General features: G+C 41.1%; 1 protein-coding gene and 1 long non-coding RNA gene across 3 annotated transcripts in view; one reads left to right on the plus strand and one right to left on the minus strand.

Moving 5' to 3' along the window:
* Positions 1 to 3,413, minus strand: part of LOC122553508 (uncharacterized) — a 33,021-nt gene extending 29,608 nt beyond the window's left edge. The window contains exon 1 of the long non-coding RNA XR_015757881.1: positions 3,385 to 3,413. This is a non-coding gene — a long non-coding RNA (uncharacterized LOC122553508). The remainder of the gene's footprint in view (positions 1 to 3,384) is intronic.
* A 55-nt stretch (positions 3,414 to 3,468) lies between these two features.
* Positions 3,469 to 13,243, plus strand: part of LOC122553505 (kelch domain-containing protein 2-like) — a 46,168-nt gene continuing 36,393 nt past the window's right edge. The window contains exons 1-4 of one of the 2 annotated variants that reach the window (XM_043697362.2): positions 3,469 to 3,538; positions 4,067 to 4,276; positions 6,263 to 6,342; positions 10,916 to 11,033. In XM_043697362.2, coding sequence (XP_043553297.2) covers positions 4,079 to 4,276; positions 6,263 to 6,342; positions 10,916 to 11,033 — 396 coding nt within the window. In that variant the 5' untranslated portion in view covers positions 3,469 to 3,538; positions 4,067 to 4,078. Of the gene's footprint in view, positions 3,666 to 4,066; positions 4,277 to 6,262; positions 6,343 to 10,915; positions 11,034 to 13,243 lie in introns of both variants that reach the window. The other variant, XM_043697361.2, reaches the window with a different exon arrangement.

A 13,243-nucleotide genomic window follows, 5' to 3' on the forward strand; every position in this document is an offset into this window, starting at 1 on the left:
ACGAGATCTTGATTATCTGGACCAATGAGCCGAGGCGTGGCAGATAGAGTTAAATTTAGATAAATGTGAGATGCTGCATCTTGCAAAGGCAAATCAGGGCAGGATTTATATACTTCATGGTAAGGTCCTGGGGAGTGTTGCTGAACAAAGTGACCTTGGAGGACAGATTCATAATTCCTTGAAAATGGAGTCGCAGGTAGACAGGACAGTGAAGAAGATATTTGGTAAGCTTGCCTTTAGATTAGATTAGATTAGATTATTTACAGTGTGGAAACAGGCCCTTCGGCCCAATAAGTCCACACCGACCCGCCGAAGCGCAACCCACCCATACCCCCACATTTACCCCTTTTAACCTAACACTATGGGCAATTTAGCATGGCCAATTCACCTGACCTGCACATCTTTGGACTGTGGGAGGAAACCGGAGCACCCGGAGGAAACCCACGCAGACACGGGGAGAATGTGCAAACTCCACACAGTCAGTCGCCCGAGTCGGGAATTGAACCCGGGTCTCTGGCGCTGTGAGGCAACAGTGCTAACCACTGTGCCACCGTGCCGCCCACTTTACTGGTCAGAATATTGAGTAAAGGAGTTGGAAGGTCATGTTGTGCTGTACAGGATATTGGTTTGGCCACTTTTGGAATATTGCGTATAATTCTGGTCTCCCTCCTATCGGAAGGTTGTTGTGAAGCTTGAAAAGATTCAGAAAGGATTTACAAGGATGTTGCCACGTTTGGAGGATTTGAGCTATGGGGAGAAGCTGAACAGGCTGGGGCTGTTTTCCCTGGAACGTCAGAGGCTGAGGGATGATCTTATAGAGGTTTATAAAATCTTGAGGGGCATGGATAGGATAAATAGACATGGTCTTTTCCCTGGGGTGAGGGAGTCCAAACTAGAGGGTGTAGGTTTAGGGTGAGAGGGTAAAGATTTAAAAGGGACCTAAAGGGCAACTCTTTCACACAGAAGGTGGTGTATGTATGGAATGAGCTGCCAGAGGAAATGGTGGAGGCTGGTACAATTACAACATTTAAAAGACATCTGGATGGGTATATGAATAGGAAGAGTTTGGAGAGTCGATAAACGTGGCATTGGAAAAGCACCAGGTCAGGCAGCATCCAAGGAGCAGGAGAGTTGATGTTTTGGCTATAAGCCCTTTTCAGGAATGTGGGATATGGGCCAACTTCTGGCAAATGGGACTAGATTGGGCGAGGATAATTGGTCAGTATGGATGAGTTGGACCAAAGGGTCTGTTTCTGTGCTGTACATCTCTTTGACTTTAATTGTTATTGATTATAAATACAAACTGTAATATCTTTATTAATGCTGACTAAATTTGAGTAAAAACTATTAGCTATTGCTTGGAGACTTGTTTCATTATTTCACCTTAATTCATTTTAGGTATTGTGCATTCCTTTGTAGTTTATATTTCATTGCATTTTTAGATTCAATATGTTCCTATTTAGTTTTAATCTTTATGAATTGTTTACTGTTCTTATTTCAGACTGACATGAAGTGCATTGATTCTGTGCTGCAAAATATTTAGGGAGCAAATTCCTTTCATGGTTTAAGTGTTAGAATATTTAAAACTATTCTTTACACTTTTTGCAGAAGTATCTCTTCACCAATTCAGTTGAAATCATTAGGAACCATATAAATGCTCAATTCCCTTTTCTGAATAGTTGATATGCTCCCAGAATGTAATAATTCAATGAACATTTGTCACCACATTGCATGATTATTTTCTGTTCTTCACCATAACACCTAAATAATGCTATTTTTGTGACTTCTGTTGTCATGTGTTATTCTCCTTTTGAACTTCTCCACTTCCTATTTTGTCACGAGTGATTTTGTGCTGATTTGTGTTCAGTTCAAGGTGTTTTTCACCAGTTCTTTGCCGATTATTGTGATTTCTCACTTGTGCAGTGTAACTTGGTCCTGCCAGGAGATGCCAAAATCATCAAATAGTTGGTGATGTTGGGCTCAAAGAAATAAATTGCCCCATACCACTTCAGCAACTCACTGCTGGGCAAGAGGTCGAATAGGTGGTCTTCTTGGCTCACCACCAAATAAGGCTACCAGCAGTCAATTAACAGGGAATCAATGTTATGGGAAAAATATGGGTAAGTGAATGTAAGGAATGTTGGATCAGTCATAATCCTATTGAATGGCGGGGATGGGGGGGGAGCATGAATGTCCTACTTGTATTCTTGTTTCTTATGGATAGAAGCCACATAAGAGCTTCAACCCACCAGTGGCTTGAATCCAATATGAGAAAAGTTTGGGTAGGGCAGCAAGTAAATGACTACTAGAAGGTCTGCAGTTCACCCTATGAGCTGGCTCTGAGCTAGCTGGGTTCGTGTCATGTACTACGCCTGTGTAAATAAAGGATCACTGTGATGGAATACTGGCCTTGTGGAATTATTTCAGAGGCCATTCAACTTGAGATCAGTTCAAAAATCATAAACAAAAAACAATAAGCAGAATAAGTGAGAATATGAGCAACACTGATACTCCAGTTTGTATCTATTAGCCGCAGATCCCTGATTGTCCAGGTTATTAGCCCCAATAAGGAACTCATACTTTGAGATCCAGCTATCTGACATTGTTCCAATCACTACATTGTCTATTGGATAGAGATTGTGCAGATTTATGCTTTTGCTTTACAAGACTATCCCATTATGTAAAGTGAACTAGAAATGTTGGCCAGGACCATCGTGTGTTGAAGTGGTAGGCAACTGGAAGTCCAAGTCATTTTTGCAGAACACTTATGTTCTGTCCATAAAGCAGTTACCCAGTCTGTGTTTCCTCTCCCAATGTAGAGGACACCAAGTTATGAGCAGTGAAATAGACTAGATTGAACAAATCGGAAGAGAATAATCTCTAGTTCACTTGGAAGGTGTCTGGACCCTTGGATAGCGAGAAGGAAAACAGGTAAGCTTTCATCTTTTGCAATTAGATGGGCAGTTGGTGTGTGGGAGTTGTTTGGAGTGAATCGGAATGTCCTGGAGGGAGTGTTCCTTGCAAAACGATGCTTAGGCGGGGGAAGGAAATAATGTGCCTGATAGTGGCAGAAATGGCAGCTAACGATCCTTTTGAATGTAAAGGCTTAGAGGGTGGAAAATGAGGACTATGGGGCCCTCTTGCTGTTGTCGGAGCGAAGAGGCCCACTTTCCCACTCTTCTATCACGAGGCTTGAATTCCTCCACAGACAGGATCAAATTACACCTGGGCAGTGAGGGAAACAAACTTCTCTCGCTTATCTGAAAGCAAAACAAAATGCTGGAAATCACAGCGGGTTCGGCAGCATCCACGGACAGAAAGCATGCTAACGTTTCGATTCTAGATGACTTTGTCAGAGATTCCCCCTCAGGTTTGTTTACTCACAAAACCCAATCCAACCGTGTGTGTTTTGCTGCTGCAATTAAAAGGCCTTCCTCACCTGCGGTCATGTGACCGGAAATCTTCGACGCAACTTCCGACATCCCGGGTCCCTCTTGGAGTTTGTAAACAAGCGGCGGCAGCGGGAATGCGGTCATAGGTACACGGCTGGGGGTCCTGGGCCTGGAGAGCGAGGGAGTCTTGCGGGAGGCTCGGCAGTTTATGTAGAGGCCTGCGGGATCTCTTTTACTGGCTTAGCCCGGTATTGGAGGCCGCTGCTCATTGGGGTATGCAGCGGAACGTATGTTGGCGTTAGGCCCTTCAGTTAGTTTGAAATTCTGTGCCAGTGCAGATTGCTAACAACCGCAGTATTTTGCTTTTATTCGGGGAATGTGTTTGATTTATGCGGATCTCACTCTTGTTACGCAGACTGCCTAATCATCTCCAATGTGTGAATGGACTTTATATCCTGATGGCTAAATGTAGCAATATCGACTAATTAGTGATATAATACATTAATAATTCAATTGGTTATTTACTTTTAATTGCAATACTTTTTAGATATTCTATTCAGGTTGTAATAAGCTTTGTGACTTTTTTCCACTTACTGAAAGCTTATTTGGGGCCAGGTGAAAAGTGCACTCAGTGAAGTTACATTGCAGTCAAATGTTGACTATTTTTTGTCTAGAAATTGTGAAACATGGCAAATGAAAATGAAGATTTGAATGACGGCCTACCTGTGGTAAATGAAGAAGAAGAAGAAGAAGAAGGAAATGCTCTTGATTATCACCAGAATAGGATGCCACTCCCAATTTTTTATGATTTGGTACCAGAAGAACGTAGTGGCCATGTAGCTGTAGCATATGGAAGTTATATGTATATCTTAGGTGGTTACAAGGTAAGATAGTACAGAATACATGAGTTGCTCATGTAAATTTTATGAATTTGTGTTCTGTTTTCTTTGGATGACTCAGTACCAAATGACTGTTGTCTTTAAAACCTCTGCAAAAAAAAACATCTTCAGGGAGTCCTGAACATATTTACTTAAAGTAGTGATAGCACAAAATGAAGTTGTTCAACTCATTGTGTCTATGTCAGTGTCTGCTGTCTCAGGTAATTCAGTCAGTCCCATTTTGTCTTTGTCCCATTGTGCAGCAAGTTTATTTCACGTGTGCCTATGCAATTTCCTTTAGGAGTCATTGACAATTGCTGCTTCCACCATGTATGTAGGTGACAAGTTGAAGGTCATTACCATTTGCTCTGTTTAAAAGAACTTCCTTACGTTTCCTAATATCTCTTGCCAGAAGCTATAATCTATGTCCTCTCATCCTTTATCATCAGCTAATGGGAACATTGTTGTCTGCTTTATCTTAGCCTGGCATAATTTTGTCCATTTTATGATATGCTTGCTCAACTCCTTTGCTCCAAGGAGAAAGCTCCAACATCTCTGACCAAAGCTTGTAGCTAAATTTCCTCATTCTTGAGCTAGTCTGGTAAATAACTCTTTCAAAAGACTTCCACATCCTTCCTAAAATATGTGCAATAACTAGGTAAAGTACTGTACTATTGGTCTGCAAATGTCTGCATTGCTCTTCTGCTTTTGAATTCATTGCCTCTACTTATGAAACCTGAGTTCCCATTTGCTTTGTTAACTAATCTTTCAGCGTGCCCTGCAAGCTTCAAAGATCTTTGTTCATGATTCCTCAGGACCTTACTGTTCCTATGAACTCTTTCTAAGTTAAGTAAATGTTGCCTCTTCCTTCTCCAAAATGCATTGTCTCTTATTTCCCAAATCAAATTGCATCTGCCCTTTATCGAGGCAGAAGTGAGGACTGCAGTTGCTGGAGATCAGAGTCAAAAGTGCAGTGCTGGAAAAGCACAGCAGGTCAGGCAGCATCCAATGAGCAGAAGAGATGATGTTTTGGGCATAAGGCTCCATTGCTGATTTAAGGGCTTCTGCCCGAAATGTCAACTCTCCTGCTCGTCGGATGCTGCCTGACTTGCTGTGCTTTTCCAGCACCACACTCTCGACTCTGCCCTTAGCTGCCTATTTTGCTAGTCCATGTCCTGTTGCTGTTGATTAGTATCATTCTTATTGTTTACCTCACTTCTCAAATTTAATATCATGACAGATTTTGAAATTTTACTGCTTTCCAATATACACATTCTCTATGTATCAACTAAAAAATGTGGTCTAGAACAGACCTTTGGGTCTGTTTACTAATCTCCACTGTGAAAAAACATCCATTTATCACTACTTGTTGCCTTTTGACCTTAAGCTAAATTTTATTTCAAGCTGACACTGACCCTCATTCTGAGACTATCAATTTTGTTCACCAGACTTTAATGTTACACTTTGTCAAATACGGTCTTAAAATACATATCACAGGCATTCCAAAATGGTAGATCATCATTCCTGATTTGATTTATTATAACCATATGTACCAGAATTAGGTGAAAAGTATTATATTGCATACTAACCAGACGAATCATACATTTCGTAAGTACATCAGGTTAATAGAACAGAATGCAGAATATAGTATTACAGCTACAAAGAAGCTGCAGAGAAAGTGGCATGGTGGCTCAATGGTTTACTCCCGTAGTCCTAACGTGCCGATTAGGTGGAATGGGAAATGCAGGATTACAAGGATAGGTTAGGTGTTGAGAGTCCAGATGGGATGCTATTTGGAGGGTTGGTGTAGACTTAGTGGACCTGCTTCCACACTGTAGGGATTCTATGAAAGTAAAATCTTTAATCAAAAAGGTCAGGATTTTTATCAAATTGAAATGGGACTGTAAAATCACAGTAAAAGATGTATCTTAATTACTTTGTGTCGCTGTTGTCTTATTACTTTTTAGGAATTATTTTACTTTTGTTTTTCAGAATGCTGCAGTTCAAGGCTACAATGATTTCTATTTGCCAAGAGAAGAACTTTGGATCTACAATATGGAAACTGGAAGATGGTATGAGCAGTGTTTTTCTCTACATTTGGCATGTTGACATTAAAAAGAAATGAAATAATTCACACAGATGGTTTGTTGTGATTTAATGTCTTAGAGTGCATAGATAAATATGACATTACACAACCTTTTACAAGAGAGTTTATGTCTGGTAATCCTTTTGGCTTGATAGCCAACACAAATCGGCCCCCAAGTGAGATTGTTTTCTGTGCGTGTTCACTTCTCAAAATGTCACTTTCTGCGACCAAGCAAACGAAAGGTTAACACCTGCAGTCACTGGAGTTAGATTTTCTGATAGTATCAATGTAAGGTGTGAACATGGAGCCTGCGGATGAGCAAGTCTCCAATTATATCGTTCAGCCGTAACCAAGGCAGCTGCTTCTGTTTATCATGTTCATAGAGCTAGGTTAATGCATTCATCTGAATTCTCTTTTTACATTCGTCTTTATCTCTTTGGCTGTAAAGATGCTGAACGTTATAGATCTATAGGACATTGCACCTAAATGTGACAATATTGTAGAAATAACATTTTCTTCTTTTTTGACCTCCATGGCATTAATAAACTTAGTCAAATATGTGCACATCACCTTGTTCATACCATTCTGCAAAATGTTGTGCTCTTTGCGATTAGCCCTTGAGCTGAGGAATTCTTGAGGCTGGATATCTGTATTTCACAGTGCTTGTCTGCATCCCAAACAACTTACTCACTTTCTTGATATAGCACTACAGGATGGATTATAGGATTTCCCAAGCCTTCCGTATGACACCTTAGTCAGCTCTCGCAGAAAAATTGTACATTATATCTTGTTAACATTTCCTTTTAGCTGTCCATTACTGCTGATCATTGATTCAAGTATCAGGGTCTGAAAGAGCATTATTGAGAGTACATTAATGATGCCACACAGACTTGGGTAGGGTAACCGTTTAGGATCTCAGAGGAGTGAATGTGACAATTTCTGACATGCTCATACAGGTGCACAATCCTTTATCTGAAATGCTCGGGACCAGCTGGTTTTCGGAATTCAGAATTTTTCGAATTTCAGAGTAAATGGCAGTTTGGTGAAATTTTAAATCTTACTGGAGGAGCATACCCGCTAAGTAAAATGGGGCCTCGAAACAGAATTGAGGCCTGCTGATGCTGGACCACGCCCTCCACATCACATCTGAGTGATGCATTGAGTGGGCGTCAACTTGGGTTAACTGTTTGCACACCAAACAACCTTGTTAATGAGAAAAAACTTCACAAAAATACCTTCAGACTTTGGAGATTTTTGGATTTCAGGATTTCAAATAAAGGATTGTCTATCTGTATAATTTGATAGTAACTTAACAATATTAGTTAGCTATCCTCCAAAAAATCCTCCAAAAAACACATGTTTCTAAAAACAGGAGTCCATTCACATTAGATTATCAAGAAGTGATTTTCCTCTACCATACTTGGCCAAGAAGACCCTGTTGATCTCTTTCTGAAAGTGGATGGCAGCATGGCAGATAGGTGGAGTGACTGACTACCTATACACATCTGCTAACTCAGTTTTTCTATCGAAATGGTTAGCAAGAACATTGTTCCGTTTATTGTATGCTTCTGGCTGCCCAACAAATAGTCTACTTCCTACTGCAATCCTTAGGAAGGGGTTACCCTCTCAATGGTGTCAAGTTTAAGGTTGAGTGCTTCTGATCATAAAAAATGAAGGTCAGTTAGGGTTCCTTCTGTTTGGTATAGGCATAAATGCATCCCATTGTTCTACAATCCAGGTCTGGTTATTATCTGGGTCCCACCATAAGGTCTGCAAAGGATTAATTAATGCTGCTGAATGCTATAGAATTCACTTTTTAAAAAAAAAAAGTGCCACTGTGCTTCAAAAGCCTGTAAATGTTGCCAGTGTCCCTATCCCCGGATTGGGAGTCCCATGTGCTCCAGGCTGATTAGAAAAATAGCAAAAAAATCTCTTCTCTGGTGAGAAAACTGGTAGAGTTTAAAAAGTCTACTATTCCTTGTGTGATGTGACTCATGGCATTAAGAAAGAAGCGTGACTGTAGCAGTCCAAGAAAACAGTGACAATTGGAGTTTAGTATTAGAATTGCACTCACATATGCAGTGACAGTGCTAGTCCTGTAAGGCTTGATGTCTTACAGAGACCATTGATTGCTCATAAACTTCAGTTTCAAATTAGTTGATGTAGTTTCCAGCCAAAACTTTAGTTGTGGGATCATGCTCTTAACGAGCTTACATTTAAACAGCCTCAAAATCTCATCCCCACCACTTCATTCACCCTACCAACTTACCTTTGATTCTTGTTGCTTTTTTACATGCAAGATGTTATTTATTAGGATATTCTATTGTAGGAGACACTAGCTTTAGACAGAGACTCCTATGGATATAGGTTTGCTCACTGAGCTGGAAGGTTCGTTTTCAGACCTTTCATCACCAAAATAGGTAACATCAGTGAGCCTCAGGATGAAGCCCTGGTGGTAGGGCCCACTTTCTATTTGTGTTTAGGTTTCCTTTGGTTGGTGATGTCATTTCCTGTTCTCTTTCTTGGGGGATGGTAAATGGAATCCAAGTCAATGTGTTTGTTGATAGAGTTCCGGTTGGATGCCTTCTAGGAATCCTTGTCAGTGTCTCTGCTTGACTTGTCTTCTGATGCATGTGTTGTCCCAGTCAAAGTGATGTCCTTCCTCATCTGTATATAAGGATACTAGTGAGAGTGAGTCATGTCTTTTTGTGGCTACTTGATATTCATGTATCCTGGTGGCAAGTTTTCTGCTTGTTTGCCCAATGTAGTGTTTGTTACAGTTCTTGCAAGGTATTTTGTAAATTACATTAGTTTTGTTGTCTGCATGGGGTCTTTCAAGTTCATTAGCTGCTGTTTTTAGTGTGTTGGGGAGGGTGGCTAAGGTTTCTGGACATGTTTAGTTTGGGTTTGTTGGCAGACTGTGTTCATTGGCTAACCGTTCTTTTTGAATACTCTGTATAGGTGATTTTCCTCTGCTCTTCGTAGTTCCTCTGCTGCAGTGTGTGGAGGCTCATTGAAATAATGTTCACATGCAGCATCGTTTGTGGGTGTTGGGCTGATTGCTTCTGAAGAAGGGCTTATGCCCGAAACGTCGATTCTCCTGTTCCCTGGATGCTGCCTGACCTGCTGCGCTTTTCCAGCAACACATTTTCAGCTCTGATCTCCAGCATCTGCAGACCTCACTTTCTCCTCAATGATTGCTTCTGTAGTTCAGTGTTTGGTCTGTATGTGGTGTTTTCCTAGAGATGCTGGTTTGAAGTTCCCCATTGGCTGTTTGCTGTACTGCAACATCTAGGAATGGCAGTTTGTTGTTGTTTTCCTCTTTAGTGAATTTTATGCCAGTAAGAATATTATTGATGGTCTTGGAGGTTTCCTCTAATTTGTTTCGTTTAGTGATAAAGGTGTCGTCTACGTAGCGGACCCAAGGTTTGGGTTGGATGGTTGGCAGAGCTGTTTGAGTCTCTGCATTGCTGCCTCTGCTAAGAACCCTGATGTCAGAGATCCCATGCGTGTTCCATTGGTTTGTCTGTAGGTTTTGTTGTTGAAGGTGGAGTGAGTGGTAAGGCATAGGTCCACTAGCTCGACAATACTGTCCTTGCTGATGAAGTTGGTGGTGTTTGGTTCTTCTACTAGTGTAGCCATTGTTTCCTTGGCCAGGTTGATGTGGATGGATATGAACAGGGCTGTTACGTCAAAGGATACCATTATTTCATCCTTTTCTGTCTTGGTGTCTTTGGTCTTCAGGAATTCTTGGGTAGCGTGGATGGAATGGCGTTAGTCTTCTACTAAGTGTTTTTGTCTTTGATTATAGCTCCTTGGCCAGTCTGTAAGTTGGTATTCCAGGTAGCGAGACTATGGGTCAGAGAGTATTATGCACCAGTCCAACTTTATTACTTTTTTCTTCCCACTTAGCAAATTGCAAGAAAAGTGATTTTTCTAAGCATTTAAGGGTCATTGTCTTTAGGGAGGTTCTACTGAGCAGCAAATTGGACAATTAATTCTTTTAGATACTATGTGGTGAACTTCAAAAGTTGGCTATACCACATATAACAGAAAACCCCAAAATTACTCTCCGTTTGAAGCATACATGTGAACTTATCAGCTAATCTCAGTAGATACAGCCAGGAAAGTCACTTTTAGCTTTTCCCTTTCCTAAAACACACCAACTGAAATCAGTCAACTCAATTTTCAGTACTTTCTTAAATAATGCTGGAGACGGTAGAAGTTGTAAGGTTGAAGACTTTTTTCACCATGATTGTCATAGCAGCCTGGGAAAAGAAGTCAGCTAAGTATCCCATTGGGTCTTTGTTTTGTGGAATTTCACGGTTGAAGATGCACAGCATGTGAAGAGGTAGCTACCTGAGCTAGTTTCTCAGGCACTGGCATTCATGAGAAACTTCATGAAGAGAGGAATAGGAAGAAATGGCTACATGACCTTCAGTTAGACAAAATGACAGTATAGACAAAGATTAAAAATGGTTAAAATTTGGCAACATCTGTTTTAATAAACAATTTTAAAAAACTAACTATTTTCAGACAAAATATTTAATTTCCTACAGGAAGAAGAAGTACACAGAAGGTGATGTTCCTAAGTCCATGTCAGGAAGTTGTGCTGCTTGTGTGGATGGAGTACTATATCTGTTTGGAGGACATCATGTAAGAGGGAACACTAATGAGGTAACAGCTTTGGACTGTTGAGCAAATGTTCTAATATAGTTAACTACAAAGTTGTTAGATTGTAATCTTTTTTGAAAACTGACTTGTCAAATGCTTAAATGCAGATATTTATAAAACCATTGTTAATGTTGATTAATTCCATCCCTCTCATTGGCAGCAATCTCCTTCCATGCCTTAACTATCTGAGATTTGACTTTTCCACTGCTGTCCTGGCTGGTCTCCCGGACTCTACCTGCCTTGCACTTGATGTGGAGGTGCGGGTTTTGGACAGGGATGGTCAAAGTCAGAAGTCACATGACCCCAGGTTATAGTCCAACAGGTTTATTTAAAATCAGAAGCTTTTGGGGCACTGCTCCTTCGTCACTTTGCTTGATGAAGTGAAAATAAACCTGTTGGATTATAACCTGGTGTCGTGTGACATGACTTTTGCCTTATGCTTGAAGTTATTAAAAATTCTGCTGCCCTTGTCTTAACTCTCAGCAAGGTTTGATCCTTGTTCTCACTGATCTACCTTGGCTACTGATCAAGCAATGTCTTGATTTTAAAGTTCTCATCACTGTTTCTAAAATTCCTCTTGCCTTGCTTATCTTTGCAATCTCAAGCCCTACTGAGACATCCGTGTTCCTTTTTAGTTCTGATTTGTTATGCATTCCCAACTGGGCCATGACCTAAGTACAGGAAATAACAGCAGCCCCGTTGACACTGCAAATTCCTCTGTCAAAATTGGTTGAGTCCTAAAGAATGTAGCTACTAGACTCTGTCTATGACAGCTGGTGGAAGAACCAGAAGGAGTCAAAAGCACACCGGATCTCAGCCTCAACAGTCTGCCTGCTGGTGATGCATATGTTAAGGAGTAAAAATTGCATGGTCCTTGTGGAAACAAAGTCTATTGAGAATACCCTCCATCATATTGTGTTGCATTGTGTTAAGACGGACCCGCGGGGTCCCGTCTTTGCGTGTTCTTTCGGAAGGAGAGACTCACACTGGCAACTATGGTTAGACGCAGACAGCCGTTTATTTACAGAATCTTAACTGGTACAACGAATCTACAAGCATGCATTCGTTGGAGAAGGCGTTCTCCCTTCTCGTTCAAACTTGACACAATTATACTTCGCGCTGCCAGGAGTCCCTGGTCAGTTCACCTTCCCCATTGGTCCATTCATCTGCGTGCGCTGGGGATCCGTCCTCCTATTGGCCGCATCAAAGTGCCTGTCCAGCTCCTGCTGTGCTTGACAATGGCTCAGCCATCCCCGGGAGCGGTTCCGATCCCGTATTCAATAGTTCATTGTTTCAAGGAATTACTATGCGTCTGACAGGCTAGCCATTTTCAATAGTTTCAGTTTAACTAAACTGACAATTACACTTATCAACTTTAGACTTAAATAGAGCCATTCACACTTAACAGTTACAGGTTCCGATAGAGCAATTCACACTTGTCTAACAGTTACAGATTCCGATCGGTTTCTTTATTAATCCCGAGTTTCGATGGGGCAATTGATACTGGCTGGTATTTACAGGCTCCAAGATTTAATTAACATTATGCATATCCCTTACAAGCTCCAGCCAGGTACTCATGTGGTCGCCAGCAGCAGCTCGCTTGGCTGTTGTTAACCATTTCAGGGCTGGAACTAGAAGTGTCTGTTGCAGAACTAGTGTCACCCTCCCTAGCCCTACATTAAACACCCCAGTGAAATCTCCCCAACAATTGCCATCATAGGACAGATTTCAAACCAACCATCAATAAATGCTCTTTGAACAGCCTGACACCACCTACACCCTCATGGCCTGACTTTAGAAATGGTACCTCTGCTTTGCCTCAAACCACTCTGTTCCAATACAGCTGCTACACTGAGATCTACTCAACAATGTTCCAAATTGTCCAGAGAAGCAAGACAAATCCAAGTGGCTCTCAGTCTACTCTTGGTGATGGAGAGGCCATCAACACTGCTATTAAGCAGTATTGCTTACCAACAACCTGTTCCCTGATGCTTTGTTTAGATTCTGTTGGGGCACTCAGCTGAATCATTCGCAATTGGGGAATGGGAAGCTGTTTATTGATTTGGAGTCATAACTAGCACAAATAAAGATGGCTGTTGTTGTTGGAGGTCAGAGATCTCAGTAACTAATTGCAGGAATTCCTTGGAATAGTGACCTCTGCTCAAAATCATTAGCTGCTTCATCAATGACAGTCCTTCTATCATAGATCAGAA

The sequence above is a fragment of the Chiloscyllium plagiosum genome, unplaced genomic scaffold (assembly GCF_037043375.1).
Source record: "Chiloscyllium plagiosum isolate Xiang-an unplaced genomic scaffold, Cpla_swu_hap1 HiC_scaffold_8, whole genome shotgun sequence".
NCBI lineage: Eukaryota > Metazoa > Chordata > Chondrichthyes > Orectolobiformes > Hemiscylliidae > Chiloscyllium > Chiloscyllium plagiosum.